The 15,800-nt window shown below is 57.1% G+C and overlaps 3 protein-coding genes across 3 annotated transcripts; all 3 read left to right on the forward strand.

Moving 5' to 3' along the window:
• Positions 1-2,917: 2,917 nt before the first annotated feature.
• LOC132234436 (THO complex subunit 4-like) lies at positions 2,918-4,021 on the forward strand. The gene has a single exon (XM_059695408.1). It carries the CDS (start codon positions 2,918-2,920, stop codon positions 4,019-4,021), a length of 1,104 nt encoding a protein of 367 aa, XP_059551391.1.
• A 3,825-nt stretch (positions 4,022-7,846) lies between these two features.
• On the forward strand, positions 7,847-8,950 carry LOC132234437 (THO complex subunit 4-like). The gene has a single exon (XM_059695410.1). The coding sequence runs from the start codon at positions 7,847-7,849 to the stop codon at positions 8,948-8,950; it is 1,104 nt and encodes a 367-aa protein (XP_059551393.1).
• Positions 8,951-12,807: 3,857 nt separating this feature from the next.
• On the forward strand, positions 12,808-13,911 carry LOC132234438 (THO complex subunit 4-like). The gene has a single exon (XM_059695411.1). It carries the CDS (start codon positions 12,808-12,810, stop codon positions 13,909-13,911), a length of 1,104 nt encoding a protein of 367 aa, XP_059551394.1.
• The last annotated feature ends 1,889 nt before the right edge of the window (positions 13,912-15,800 follow it).

A 15,800-nucleotide genomic window follows, 5' to 3' on the forward strand; every position in this document is an offset into this window, starting at 1 on the left:
TCCGTGCGTGACTGCGGATTTACACACACAGACGCGCACACGCACGCGCACGCGCACACGCAGAAGCACACCCACACCCACACCCACACCCACACTCCTCCCCCCACTCCCCCCTGCACCCCACACCCGCACCCGCACCCGCACCCGCACCCACAACACAAAGGTATTCATCCACCTTTGTGTAGTAAAAAGTATACTTGCACAATGTTTTGTACTCGTATTATTTTGCGCTATTAAAAACGGGGAAGTTAAAACGCGGGATTTGGGGCGGCGGCGGGGAGAGGGTAAAAGAGAGGGATTGACCTTTGCCCTTTCAAAATGGGCGGCTGACTGGTTTGGCTCCGTGGACAGAGCATCGGCGTGCGGACCAAAGGGTCCCAGGTCCGATTCCAGTCGAGGGCATATACCTCGCTTGTGGGCACATCCCCAGTAGGAGGTCTGCAGGAGGGCAGCTGATTGAGGTTTCTCCATCTTGGAGGTTTCTAATTCTCTATCCCTCTTCCTTCCACACTGTAAAAAAATCATTCTTCTGGCTGTGGATGTGGGCTCGAGAGACCAGAATCACCCCCCAGAACCAGCAGGATGTGTTTCTATGTCGTGGGAACCGTTAGTGTTCACTTACCTACCTTCGTCCTCGCCAGGCGCCGCCCTGGAGTCTTCATCCTGTTCCATGAGAACCACTTCGGGTTCCTCTGGCTGTCGGCAAAACACTTCATCCTGTTCCGCAGAGTCCAGAACACCTTCCAGAATGGGGAGGCAACCATCCCTGCAGGCCTTCCTGGGGATGCCCTCGAACATTCAGTCCGGGCCCCCCTGGGAGGAGCAGCTTGTATGCACTTTGAAGATTGGATCTTCTGACTTGGTTTAAAAAACAAAAAAAAACAAACAAACAAACAAACAGGCAAAAACCCTCCTCTTAAAATTAAACACACACACACACACACACACACACACACACACAAAATAAAATAATAATAAAGAAAACCACAACCCTCCTTAGTAATGACATTGATCCAGCCTTTCAATGCTTTAGACACTTCGGCAAGCCCATGCGGCCCGGCCCGGACTTGGTCTCTGGACAGGGGCCTGAGCATTCATTCATCCAGAGAGGGAGCTGGACCAGAGGGCCCAGCCCAAGCATGGCTTAAGAGCCCGTCCCGCCCTCTGCTGGTCGAGTAGCGCTAATGCAAGTCACCCTCCCGCAGCCACCTCTGGGGAAGGCAGACACAGGTGCCTGGACTTGACCTGAGGGGGGGAAGGACAAGCAGGGGGTGCACCGCCTACAAGAAGGCAGGGGCTGAAGGGTGCTCATGGATGCCGACGGACCATTCAGATCAAGAAGTGTCTGTGCGGGACTGTGTGTTTACGTCCGCAGTCACGCACAGACAAGCACTCTGCCGCACTCAGACCCTGCTCCGAAGGGCCCCACAGACACAGGGACGAGTCATGCCCTCCCTCGGTAGGGCTAAGCTGTTTGACTGCAGACAGATGGCATTCTCTCCCTAGGCCCCAACTCTTCACCCTGTTCAGAAGGGTACCCTCGCCCTGGCCCTCAACTTCTTCAACTCCAGCTTCCGGTCTTCCTGAGAACTGACCCGTTTATGCAAATCAATTTCACCTGCCTCAGCCTCAGCGTCCTCTTCCAGAGATGGGTTCATGTCACCTGCAAGGTGTCCCTGCTCCCACCACACTGGAAGCCCTCAAGGTGCCAAACCCTAAGCTGCTTTTCTGTAGGGAGACGCCTCCAGGGATATGCCTCTAGGGGTGTGAGGGTGTGGTGTGGGGAGTCGGGGGTGGGGGGGCGGCGGGAACATTTCACAGAAATGCAGTAAACACGAACACGAACACACACACAGCTGTGGTACATCTACCCAGTGGAATACTACGCTGCGGTAAAAAAGTGGGAAGACGAAGGAATTCTTGCCAGCATGGATGGAACTGGAGAGCATTATGCTCAGTGAAATTCGCCCGTCAGAGAAAATTGAATACCACATGATCTCACCCATTTGTGGAATACAGAGAACAACATAGACTGACGAACAGGGACCGATCCATACACATCTATACCCCCGCTCTCTGACGGGGCTGTTTGACTGCTGGTGGCCTCTGGCGTCCTGGGCTCAAAGCCAAGTATGGAAAGCATACACATTTTATTCACATCCACCTCAGCCTCTGCCTCCCATGACCTCCAAGGGCCGCTGCGTCCGGTGGGTTTGCGTCTCCGGTCTCCCCCTCCCCCATCCCGCACACCCCACCCCCCTCCCCCTCCCCCTCCCCCCCCTCCCAATGCAAATGGGACCAATGTTTTCAGGGGTCCATTGCTGAGAGATAGAATCAATTGCAATGCATGAAGAGAAATGAGCACAGAAATAAGAAAAGAAAAAAATAATAACAATATAAAGTAAAATAAAACCCGCCAACACTCTTCACGGGTCCCGGGTCGGAGGAGCCTGCCCAAGAGGCGCCCGCCGGTCAAGCACCCCAGGCATCGCAGCCACTTTCAGGAGAACCTTTCCTGGAGATGCGCCACCTGCCCCACCCTAAAGTTGGCGTCCCCCAAACGGTGACGCTTCATTCCTGGGAGCGGCTGATTGGTGGGCCTCTCTGGCTCCTCCCACCCACCACGCTCTGGGACTATAAAAGTAGGGGCGGCAGCACCTCGCAGGGTCTATGGTTCGCAGACCTTCTCAGCCCCGAAGAAGGCGCATCTGAACTCTGTCTCCATCTGAACAGCTGTCTCCGTGTCATTTCTTCTTCCGCAGGAGTCCGTCCACACCTTTGCGAATCCCTGGGCCTGGACCCCAACATCTGGTGCCCGCTCGGATACGGCTCCGGCGCCACGCGCACGCGCGCGCGGTAAGGGAAGGGCCGGCGTGCTTCCCGCAAGGGCTCGATCCGAGCCCGATTCCTGCCCGCCATGGCCGACAAAGTCAACACGTCTCTGGACGACATCATTCGGCTGAACCGCAGCCAGCGGGGCGGCCGCGGCGGGGGCAGGGACCGAGGGCGGGACCGAGGGCGGGACCGAGGCTGGGCCGGCTCCCAGGGAGGCCGCAGTGGTGGAGCGAGCCGGGGCGGCGGGCCCTTCCGGAACCGGGCGGCCCTCGACCCAGGCAGGAACCGGCCGGCGCCCTACAGCAGGCCGCCGAGACAGCTTCCCGACGAGTGGCAACACGACCGCTTCCGCAGGGGCTTGGGCAGGGGCGCCGGCCCGGTGACCGGGGGGAAGCTGCTTCTGTCCAACCTGGCCTTCGGAGTGTCCGACGCGGACGTCCAGCAGCTGTTTGCGGAGTTCGGGCCTCTGAAGAAGGCCGGGGTCCACTACGACCGCTCCGGCCGCAGCCTGGGAACAGCCCACGTGCACTTTGCGCGGAAGGCAGACGCCCTGGAAGCCATGAGACAGTACCACGGCGCCCCTTTGGATGGCCGTCCCCTCAACATCCAGCTCGTCACCTCGCAGATACACACGCAGCGCAGGCCGGTACAGAGTGTCAACAGAGGCGGGGTGACTCCACACCGAGGATCTGGAGGCTTGGGCGGCGGCATGCCGAGTCGTGCCCGCGGAGGCAGCCGGGCTACAGGCAGGGGCACCGGACGCAATTCAAAGCAACAGATCTCTGCGGAGGAGTTGGACGCCCAGCTGGACGCTTACAACTCCATGAGGAGCACCAAAAAGGTGGACGCCCAGGTGAACACTGGCAGCGTGCTGAGGGGCACCAAAAAGTTGGACTCCCAGAAGGACGCTTACAACCCGATGAGGAGCACCAAAAAGCTGGACGCCCAGGTGAACACAGGCAGCGCGATGAGGGGCGCCGAGCAGTTGGACCCCCAGAAGGACGCTTGCAGCGCGATGAGGGGCGCCGAGCAGTTGGAGGACGCCCTGCTGGACGCTTGCAACACCGTGATGGACACCGAGGAGTTGGAGGACGCCCTGCTGGACGCTTGCGACACGGTGATGGACACCGAGGAGTTGGAGGACGCCCTGCTGGAAGCTTACGACACGGTGATGGACACCACCTAAAGCACCACCAAGCCAGTGCGTGCGTGGTGGAGCTACGCCTGGAAATCCTCTCGCGGTGCTTCCCGAGGGCGGGCTGGCGGGGACCTGTGGCCAACTGGGGAGTTGTTTCTTCTGTTTTCAAATAGGATTTAAAAGTTGTGCAAAGTTTTTTCTTTAACGTTTATTTTATTAAAAAATTCCGAAAAAGACCTGTGCTGTACCTCGTCATTTGGGGGATAAATTTTACTCGTTGCTGTTGTGGAGGAGCAGGCGTTTTCACCTTGGCCATAATAAACAGAAATGGGTGTAGACAAAACCAACCAACCAACCAACCAACCAACCAACCAACTAACAAACAAACCAACCAAACAAACGAAAAGACTACTTCCCTCAACAACAACAACAAAAATCATAAAAGCAAAACAAAAAAAACCTCCAAAAAAAAAAAAAAACAAACCCCACCAAAAAAAAAAAAAAAGAAAAAACCCACCAAAAAAAAAAGGAAAACAAACAGAAAACCTCCGTAGAAAACACGCTGATCCAGCCTTTCAACGTTCTGACGCTTCGGCAAGCCCAGATGGCCAGACCAGAACCTGGTCTCTGGGCGGGGGCCTGGCCATTCGTCCACAGAGGGAGGGGAGTGGGGGTGGGGATGGGGGAGGGGGAGGGGCGGTCGACCAGCTGGCCCGGCCCTGACATAGTCTTTGGCTGTGGATAACAGAGATTGGGTTGACTGGGGCCTGGGCCGAAGCGCTGGTCCCGCCCTCGGCTGGCCGAGAAGCGCCAAAGCAAGCCACCCTCCTGCAGCCGGAGCCAGGTGCCTGGACATGACCGGAGCGGGGGTAGGACGAGCAGGGGGCACGCTGTCTGCAAGGAGGCAGCGTCCGAAGGGTGGTCCTGGATGCCGACGGACCATTCAGATCCAGAAGTGTCCGTGCGTGACTGCGGATTTACACACACAGACGCGCACACGCACGCGCACGCGCACACGCAGAAGCACACCCACACCCACACCCACACCCACACACCTCCCCCCACTCCCCCCTGCACCCACACCCGCACCCGCACCCGCACCCGCACCCACAACACAAAGGTATTCATCCACCTTTGTGTAGTAAAAAGTATACTTGCACAATGTTTTGTACTCGTATTATTTTGCGCTATTAAAACGGGGAAGTTAAAACGCGGGATTTGGGGCGGCGGCGGGGAGAGGGTAAAAGAGAGGGATTGACCTTTGCCCTTTCAAAATGGCGGCTGACTGGTTTGGCTCCGTGGACAGAGCATCGGCGTGCGGACCAAAGGGTCCCAGGTCCGATTCCAGTCGAGGGCATATACCTCGCTTGTGGGCACATCCCCAGTAGGAGGTCTGCAGGAGGCAGCTGATTGAGGTTTCTCCATCTTGGAGGTTTCTAATTCTCTATCCCTCTTCCTTCCACACTGTAAAAAAATCATTCTTCTGGCTGTGGATGTGGGCTCGAGAGACCAGAATCACCCCCCAGAACCAGCAGGATGTGTTTCTATGTCGTGGGAACCGTTAGTGTTCACTTACCTACCTTCGTCCTCGCCAGGCGCCGCCCTGGAGTCTTCATCCTGTTCCATGAGAACCACTTCGGGTTCCTCTGGCTGTCGGCAAAACACTTCATCCTGTTCCGCAGAGTCCAGAACACCTTCCAGAATGGGGAGGCACCATCCCTGCAGGCCTTCCTGGGGATGCCCTCGAACATTCAGTCCGGGCCCCCTGGGAGGAGCAGCTTGTATGCACTTTGAAGATTGGATCTTCTGACTTGGTTTAAAAAACAAAAAAAACAAACAAACAAACAAACAGGCAAAAACCCTCCTCTTAAAATTAAACACACACACACACACACACACACACACACACACACACAAAAAATAAAATAATAATAAAGAAAACCACAACCCTCCTTAGTAATGACATTGATCCAGCCTTTCAATGCTTTAGACACTTCGGCAAGCCCATGCGGCCCGGCCCGGACTTGGTCTCTGGACAGGGGCCTGAGCATTCATTCATCCAGAGAGGGAGCTGGACCAGAGGGCCCAGCCCAAGCATGGCTTAAGAGCCCGTCCCGCCCTCTGCTGGTCGAGTAGCGCTAATGCAAGTCACCCTCCCGCAGCCACCTCTGGGGAAGGCAGACACAGGTGCCTGGACTTGACCTGAGGGGGGGAAGGACAAGCAGGGGGCGCACCGCCTACAAGAAGGCAGGGGCTGAAGGGTGCTCATGGATGCCGACGGACCATTCAGATCAAGAAGTGTCTGTGCGGGACTGTGTGTTTACGTCCGCAGTCACGCACAGACAAGCACTCTGCCGCACTCAGACCCTGCTCCGAAGGGCCCCACAGACACAGGGACGAGTCATGCCCTCCCTCGGTAGGGCTAAGCTGTTTGACTGCAGACAGATGGCATTCTCTCCCTAGGCCCCAACTCTTCACCCTGTTCAGAAGGGTACCCTCGCCCTGGCCCTCAACTTCTTCAACTCCAGCTTCCGGTCTTCCTGAGAACTGACCCGTTTATGCAAATCAATTTCACCTGCCTCAGCCTCAGCGTCCTCTTCCAGAGATGGGTTCATGTCACCTGCAAGGTGTCCCTGCTCCCACCACACTGGAAGCCCTCAAGGTGCCAAACCCTAAGCTGCTTTTCTGTAGGGAGACGCCTCCAGGGATATGCCTCTAGGGGTGTGAGGGTGTGGTGTGGGGAGTCGGGGGGGGGGGGCGGCGGGAACATTTCACAGAAATGCAGTAAACACGAACACGAACACACACACAGCTGTGGTACATCTACCCAGTGGAATACTACGCTGCGGTAAAAAAGTGGGAAGACGAAGGAATTCTTGCCAGCATGGATGGAACTGGAGAGCATTATGCTCAGTGAAATTCGCCCGTCAGAGAAAATTGAATACCACATGATCTCACCCATTTGTGGAATACAGAGAACAACATAGACTGACGAACAGGGACCGATCCATACACATCTATACCCCCGCTCTCTGACGGGGCTGTTTGACTGCTGGTGGCCTCTGGCGTCCTGGGCTCAAAGCCAAGTATGGAAAGCATACACATTTTATTCACATCCACCTCAGCCTCTGCCTCCCATGACCTCCAAGGGCCGCTGCGTCCGGTGGGTTTGCGTCTCCGGTCTCCCCCTCCCCCATCCCGCACACCCCACCCCCCTCCCCCTCCCCCTCCCCCCCCTCCCAATGCAAATGGGACCAATGTTTTCAGGGGTCCATTGCTGAGAGATAGAATCAATTGCAATGCATGAAGAGAAATGAGCACAGAAATAAGAAAAGAAAAAAATAATAACAATATAAAGTAAAATAAAACCCGCCAACACTCTTCACGGGTCCCGGGTCGGAGGAGCCTGCTCAAGAGGCGCCCGCCGGTCAAGCACCCCAGGCATCGCAGCCACTTTCAGGAGAACCTTTCCTGGAGATGCGCCACCTGCCCCACCCTAAAGTTGGCGTCCCCCAAACGGTGACGCTTCATTCCTGGGAGCGGCTGATTGGTGGGCCTCTCTGGCTCCTCCCACCCACCACGCTCTGGGACTATAAAAGTAGGGGCGGCAGCACCTCGCAGGGTCTATGGTTCGCAGACCTTCTCAGCCCCGAAGAAGGCGCATCTGAACTCTGTCTCCATCTGAACAGCTGTCTCCGTGTCATTTCTTCTTCCGCAGGAGTCCGTCCACACCTTTGCGAATCCCTGGGCCTGGACCCCAACATCTGGTGCCCGCTCGGATACGGCTCCGGCGCCACGCGTACGCGCGCGCGGTAAGGGAAGGGCCGGCGTGCTTCCCGCAAGGGCTCGATCCGAGCCCGATTCCTGCCCGCCATGGCCGACAAAGTCAACACGTCTCTGGACGACATCATTCGGCTGAACCGCAGCCAGCGGGGCGGCCGCGGCGGGGGCAGGGACCGAGGGCGGGACCGAGGGCGGGACCGAGGCTGGGCCGGCTCCCAGGGAGGCCGCAGTGGTGGAGCGAGCCGGGGCGGCGGGCCCTTCCGGAACCGGGCGGCCCTCGACCCAGGCAGGAACCGGCCGGCGCCCTACAGCAGGCCGCCGAGACAGCTTCCCGACGAGTGGCAACACGACCGCTTCCGCAGGGGCTTGGGCAGGGGCGCCGGCCCGGTGACCGGGGGGAAGCTGCTTCTGTCCAACCTGGCCTTCGGAGTGTCCGACGCGGACGTCCAGCAGCTGTTTGCGGAGTTCGGGCCTCTGAAGAAGGCCGGGGTCCACTACGACCGCTCCGGCCGCAGCCTGGGAACAGCCCACGTGCACTTTGCGCGGAAGGCAGACGCCCTGGAAGCCATGAGACAGTACCACGGCGCCCCTTTGGATGGCCGTCCCCTCAACATCCAGCTCGTCACCTCGCAGATACACACGCAGCGCAGGCCGGTACAGAGTGTCAACAGAGGCGGGGTGACTCCACACCGAGGATCTGGAGGCTTGGGCGGCGGCATGCCGAGTCGTGCCCGCGGAGGCAGCCGGGCTACAGGCAGGGGCACCGGACGCAATTCAAAGCAACAGATCTCTGCGGAGGAGTTGGACGCCCAGCTGGACGCTTACAACTCCATGAGGAGCACCAAAAAGGTGGACGCCCAGGTGAACACTGGCAGCGTGCTGAGGGGCACCAAAAAGTTGGACTCCCAGAAGGACGCTTACAACCCGATGAGGAGCACCAAAAAGCTGGACGCCCAGGTGAACACAGGCAGCGCGATGAGGGGCGCCGAGCAGTTGGACCCCCAGAAGGACGCTTGCAGCGCGATGAGGGGCGCCGAGCAGTTGGAGGACGCCCTGCTGGACGCTTGCAACACCGTGATGGACACCGAGGAGTTGGAGGACGCCCTGCTGGACGCTTGCGACACGGTGATGGACACCGAGGAGTTGGAGGACGCCCTGCTGGAAGCTTACGACACGGTGATGGACACCACCTAAAGCACCACCAAGCCAGTGCGTGCGTGGTGGAGCTACGCCTGGAAATCCTCTCGCGGTGCTTCCCGAGGGCGGGCTGGCGGGGACCTGTGGCCAACTGGGGAGTTGTTTCTTCTGTTTTCAAATAGGATTTAAAAGTTGTGCAAAGTTTTTTCTTTAACGTTTATTTTATTAAAAAATTCCGAAAAAGACCTGTGCTGTACCTCGTCATTTGGGGGATAAATTTTACTCGTTGCTGTTGTGGAGGAGCAGGCGTTTTCACCTTGGCCATAATAAACAGAAATGGGTGTAGACAAAACCAACCAACCAACCAACCAACCAACCAACCAACCAACTAACAAACAAACCAACCAAACAAACGAAAAGACTACTTCCCTCAACAACAACAACAAAAATCATAAAAGCAAAACAAAAAAAACCTCCAAAAAAAAAAAAAAAACCCCACCAAAAAAAAAAAAAAAAAAAAACCCACCAAAAAAAAAAAAAAAAAAAAAAAAAAAAAGGAAAACAAACAGAAAACCTCCGTAGAAAACACGCTGATCCAGCCTTTCAACGTTCTGACGCTTCGGCAAGCCCAGATGGCCAGACCAGAACCTGGTCTCTGGGCGGGGGCCTGGCCATTCGTCCACAGAGGGAGGGGAGTGGGGGTGGGGATGGGGGAGGGGGAGGGGCGGTCGACCAGCTGGCCCGGCCCTGACATAGTCTTTGGCTGTGGATAACAGAGATTGGGTTGACTGGGGCCTGGGCCGAAGCGCTGGTCCCGCCCTCGGCTGGCCGAGAAGCGCCAAAGCAAGCCACCCTCCTGCAGCCGGAGCCAGGTGCCTGGACATGACCGGAGCGGGGGTAGGACGAGCAGGGGGCACGCTGTCTGCAAGGAGGCAGCGTCCGAAGGGTGGTCCTGGATGCCGACGGACCATTCAGATCCAGAAGTGTCCGTGCGTGACTGCGGATTTACACACACAGACGCGCACACGCACGCGCACGCGCACACGCAGAAGCACACCCACACCCACACCCACACCCACACACCTCCCCCCACTCCCCCCTGCACCCACACCCGCACCCGCACCCGCACCCGCACCCACAACACAAAGGTATTCATCCACCTTTGTGTAGTAAAAAGTATACTTGCACAATGTTTTGTACTCGTATTATTTTGCGCTATTAAAACGGGGAAGTTAAAACGCGGGATTTGGGGCGGCGGCGGGGAGAGGGTAAAAGAGAGGGATTGACCTTTGCCCTTTCAAAATGGCGGCTGACTGGTTTGGCTCCGTGGACAGAGCATCGGCGTGCGGACCAAAGGGTCCCAGGTCCGATTCCAGTCGAGGGCATATACCTCGCTTGTGGGCACATCCCCAGTAGGAGGTCTGCAGGAGGCAGCTGATTGAGGTTTCTCCATCTTGGAGGTTTCTAATTCTCTATCCCTCTTCCTTCCACACTGTAAAAAAATCATTCTTCTGGCTGTGGATGTGGGCTCGAGAGACCAGAATCACCCCCCAGAACCAGCAGGATGTGTTTCTATGTCGTGGGAACCGTTAGTGTTCACTTACCTACCTTCGTCCTCGCCAGGCGCCGCCCTGGAGTCTTCATCCTGTTCCATGAGAACCACTTCGGGTTCCTCTGGCTGTCGGCAAAACACTTCATCCTGTTCCGCAGAGTCCAGAACACCTTCCAGAATGGGGAGGCACCATCCCTGCAGGCCTTCCTGGGGATGCCCTCGAACATTCAGTCCGGGCCCCCTGGGAGGAGCAGCTTGTATGCACTTTGAAGATTGGATCTTCTGACTTGGTTTAAAAAACAAAACAAACAAACAAACAAACAAACAAACAGGCAAAAACCCTCCTCTTAAAATTAAACACACACACACACACACACACACACACACACACACACACACACACAAAATAAAATAATAATAAAGAAAACCACAACCCTCCTTAGTAATGACATTGATCCAGCCTTTCAATGCTTTAGACACTTCGGCAAGCCCATGCGGCCCGGCCCGGACTTGGTCTCTGGACAGGGGCCTGAGCATTCATTCATCCAGAGAGGGAGCTGGACCAGAGGGCCCAGCCCAAGCATGGCTTAAGAGCCCGTCCCGCCCTCTGCTGGTCGAGTAGCGCTAATGCAAGTCACCCTCCCGCAGCCACCTCTGGGGAAGGCAGACACAGGTGCCTGGACTTGACCTGAGGGGGGGAAGGACAAGCAGGGGGCGCACCGCCTACAAGAAGGCAGGGGCTGAAGGGTGCTCATGGATGCCGACGGACCATTCAGATCAAGAAGTGTCTGTGCGGGACTGTGTGTTTACGTCCGCAGTCACGCACAGACAAGCACTCTGCCGCACTCAGACCCTGCTCCGAAGGGCCCCACAGACACAGGGACGAGTCATGCCCTCCCTCGGTAGGGCTAAGCTGTTTGACTGCAGACAGATGGCATTCTCTCCCTAGGCCCCAACTCTTCACCCTGTTCAGAAGGGTACCCTCGCCCTGGCCCTCAACTTCTTCAACTCCAGCTTCCGGTCTTCCTGAGAACTGACCCGTTTATGCAAATCAATTTCACCTGCCTCAGCCTCAGCGTCCTCTTCCAGAGATGGGTTCATGTCACCTGCAAGGTGTCCCTGCTCCCACCACACTGGAAGCCCTCAAGGTGCCAAACCCTAAGCTGCTTTTCTGTAGGGAGACGCCTCCAGGGATATGCCTCTAGGGGTGTGAGGGTGTGGTGTGGGGAGTCGGGGGGGGGGGGGCGGCGGGAACATTTCACAGAAATGCAGTAAACACGAACACGAACACACACACAGCTGTGGTACATCTACCCAGTGGAATACTACGCTGCGGTAAAAAAGTGGGAAGACGAAGGAATTCTTGCCAGCATGGATGGAACTGGAGAGCATTATGCTCAGTGAAATTCGCCCGTCAGAGAAAATTGAATACCACATGATCTCACCCATTTGTGGAATACAGAGAACAACATAGACTGACGAACAGGGACCGATCCATACACATCTATACCCCCGCTCTCTGACGGGGCTGTTTGACTGCTGGTGGCCTCTGGCGTCCTGGGCTCAAAGCCAAGTATGGAAAGCATACACATTTTATTCACATCCACCTCAGCCTCTGCCTCCCATGACCTCCAAGGGCCGCTGCGTCCGGTGGGTTTGCGTCTCCGGTCTCCCCCTCCCCCATCCCGCACACCCCACCCCCCCTCCCCCTCCCCCTCCCCCCCCCTCCCAATGCAAATGGGACCAATGTTTTCAGGGGTCCATTGCTGAGAGATAGAATCAATTGCAATGCATGAAGAGAAATGAGCACAGAAATAAGAAAAGAAAAAAATAATAACAATATAAAGTAAAATAAAACCCGCCAACACTCTTCACGGGTCCCGGGTCGGAGGAGCCTGCTCAAGAGGCGCCCGCCGGTCAAGCACCCCAGGCATCGCAGCCACTTTCAGGAGAACCTTTCCTGGAGATGCGCCACCTGCCCCACCCTAAAGTTGGCGTCCCCCAAACGGTGACGCTTCATTCCTGGGAGCGGCTGATTGGTGGGCCTCTCTGGCTCCTCCCACCCACCACGCTCTGGGACTATAAAAGTAGGGGCGGCAGCACCTCGCAGGGTCTATGGTTCGCAGACCTTCTCAGCCCCGAAGAAGGCGCATCTGAACTCTGTCTCCATCTGAACAGCTGTCTCCGTGTCATTTCTTCTTCCGCAGGAGTCCGTCCACACCTTTGCGAATCCCTGGGCCTGGACCCCAACATCTGGTGCCCGCTCGGATACGGCTCCGGCGCCACGCGCACGCGCGCGCGGTAAGGGAAGGGCCGGCGTGCTTCCCGCAAGGGCTCGATCCGAGCCCGATTCCTGCCCGCCATGGCCGACAAAGTCAACACGTCTCTGGACGACATCATTCGGCTGAACCGCAGCCAGCGGGGCGGCCGCGGCGGGGGCAGGGACCGAGGGCGGGACCGAGGGCGGGACCGAGGCTGGGCCGGCTCCCAGGGAGGCCGCAGTGGTGGAGCGAGCCGGGGCGGCGGGCCCTTCCGGAACCGGGCGGCCCTCGACCCAGGCAGGAACCGGCCGGCGCCCTACAGCAGGCCGCCGAGACAGCTTCCCGACGAGTGGCAACACGACCGCTTCCGCAGGGGCTTGGGCAGGGGCGCCGGCCCGGTGACCGGGGGGAAGCTGCTTCTGTCCAACCTGGCCTTCGGAGTGTCCGACGCGGACGTCCAGCAGCTGTTTGCGGAGTTCGGGCCTCTGAAGAAGGCCGGGGTCCACTACGACCGCTCCGGCCGCAGCCTGGGAACAGCCCACGTGCACTTTGCGCGGAAGGCAGACGCCCTGGAAGCCATGAGACAGTACCACGGCGCCCCTTTGGATGGCCGTCCCCTCAACATCCAGCTCGTCACCTCGCAGATACACACGCAGCGCAGGCCGGTACAGAGTGTCAACAGAGGCGGGGTGACTCCACACCGAGGATCTGGAGGCTTGGGCGGCGGCATGCCGAGTCGTGCCCGCGGAGGCAGCCGGGCTACAGGCAGGGGCACCGGACGCAATTCAAAGCAACAGATCTCTGCGGAGGAGTTGGACGCCCAGCTGGACGCTTACAACTCCATGAGGAGCACCAAAAAGGTGGACGCCCAGGTGAACACTGGCAGCGTGCTGAGGGGCACCAAAAAGTTGGACTCCCAGAAGGACGCTTACAACCCGATGAGGAGCACCAAAAAGCTGGACGCCCAGGTGAACACAGGCAGCGCGATGAGGGGCGCCGAGCAGTTGGACCCCCAGAAGGACGCTTGCAGCGCGATGAGGGGCGCCGAGCAGTTGGAGGACGCCCTGCTGGACGCTTGCAACACCGTGATGGACACCGAGGAGTTGGAGGACGCCCTGCTGGACGCTTGCGACACGGTGATGGACACCGAGGAGTTGGAGGACGCCCTGCTGGAAGCTTACGACACGGTGATGGACACCACCTAAAGCACCACCAAGCCAGTGCGTGCGTGGTGGAGCTACGCCTGGAAATCCTCTCGCGGTGCTTCCCGAGGGCGGGCTGGCGGGGACCTGTGGCCAACTGGGGAGTTGTTTCTTCTGTTTTCAAATAGGATTTAAAAGTTGTGCAAAGTTTTTTCTTTAACGTTTATTTTATTAAAAAATTCCGAAAAAGACCTGTGCTGTACCTCGTCATTTGGGGGATAAATTTTACTCGTTGCTGTTGTGGAGGAGCAGGCGTTTTCACCTTGGCCATAATAAACAGAAATGGGTGTAGACAAAACCAACCAACCAACCAACCAACCAACCAACCAACCAACTAACAAACAAACCAACCAAACAAACGAAAAGACTACTTCCCTCAACAACAACAACAAAAATCATAAAAGCAAAACAAAAAAAACCTCCAAAAAAAAAAAAAAAACCCCACCAAAAAAAAAAAAAAAGAAAAAACCCACCAAAAAAAAAAAAAAAAAAAAAAAAAAAAAGGAAAACAAACAGAAAACCTCCGTAGAAAACACGCTGATCCAGCCTTTCAACGTTCTGACGCTTCGGCAAGCCCAGATGGCCAGACCAGAACCTGGTCTCTGGGCGGGGGCCTGGCCATTCGTCCACAGAGGGAGGGGAGTGGGGGTGGGGATGGGGGAGGGGGAGGGGCGGTCGACCAGCTGGCCCGGCCCTGACATAGTCTTTGGCTGTGGATAACAGAGATTGGGTTGACTGGGGCCTGGGCCGAAGCGCTGGTCCCGCCCTCGGCTGGCCGAGAAGCGCCAAAGCAAGCCACCCTCCTGCAGCCGGAGCCAGGTGCCTGGACATGACCGGAGCGGGGGTAGGACGAGCAGGGGGCACGCTGTCTGCAAGGAGGCAGCGTCCGAAGGGTGGTCCTGGATGCCGACGGACCATTCAGATCCAGAAGTGTCCGTGCGTGACTGCGGATTTACACACACAGACGCGCACACGCACGCGCACGCGCACACGCAGAAGCACACCCACACCCACACCCACACCCACACACCTCCCCCCACTCCCCCCTGCACCCACACCCGCACCCGCACCCGCACCCGCACCCACAACACAAAGGTATTCATCCACCTTTGTGTAGTAAAAAGTATACTTGCACAATGTTTTGTACTCGTATTATTTTGCGCTATTAAAACGGGGAAGTTAAAACGCGGGATTTGGGGCGGCGGCGGGGAGAGGGTAAAAGAGAGGGATTGACCTTTGCCCTTTCAAAATGGCGGCTGACTGGTTTGGCTCCGTGGACAGAGCATCGGCGTGCGGACCAAAGGGTCCCAGGTCCGATTCCAGTCGAGGGCATATACCTCGCTTGTGGGCACATCCCCAGTAGGAGGTCTGCAGGAGGCAGCTGATTGAGGTTTCTCCATCTTGGAGGTTTCTAATTCTCTATCCCTCTTCCTTCCACACTGTAAAAAAATCATTCTTCTGGCTGTGGATGTGGGCTCGAGAGACCAGAATCACCCCCCAGAACCAGCAGGATGTGTTTCTATGTCGTGGGAACCGTTAGTGTTCACTTACCTACCTTCGTCCTCGCCAGGCGCCGCCCTGGAGTCTTCATCCTGTTCCATGAGAACCACTTCGGGTTCCTCTGGCTGTCGGCAAAACACTTCATCCTGTTCCGCAGAGTCCAGAACACCTTCCAGAATGGGGAGGCACCATCCCTGCAGGCCTTCCTGGGGATGCCCTCGAACATTCAGTCCGGGCCCCCTGGGAGGAGCAGCTTGTATGCACTTTGAAGATTGGATCTTCTGACTTGGTTTAAAAAACAAAACAAACAAACAAACAAACAAACAAACAGGCAAAAACCCTCCTCTTAAAATTAAACACACACACACACACACACACACACACACACACAC

This window comes from Myotis daubentonii, chromosome 5 (genome assembly GCF_963259705.1).
Source record: "Myotis daubentonii chromosome 5, mMyoDau2.1, whole genome shotgun sequence".
Classification (NCBI taxonomy): Eukaryota; Metazoa; Chordata; class Mammalia; order Chiroptera; family Vespertilionidae; genus Myotis; species Myotis daubentonii.

Excerpts from the sequence above, each read along its gene's own strand:
- LOC132234436 (XM_059695408.1), top strand. The coding sequence starts at position 2,918 with ATGGCCGACAAAGTCAACACGTCTCTGGACGACATCATTCGGCTGAAC.
- LOC132234437 (XM_059695410.1), top strand. The coding sequence starts at position 7,847 with ATGGCCGACAAAGTCAACACGTCTCTGGACGACATCATTCGGCTGAAC.
- LOC132234438 (XM_059695411.1), top strand. The coding sequence starts at position 12,808 with ATGGCCGACAAAGTCAACACGTCTCTGGACGACATCATTCGGCTGAAC.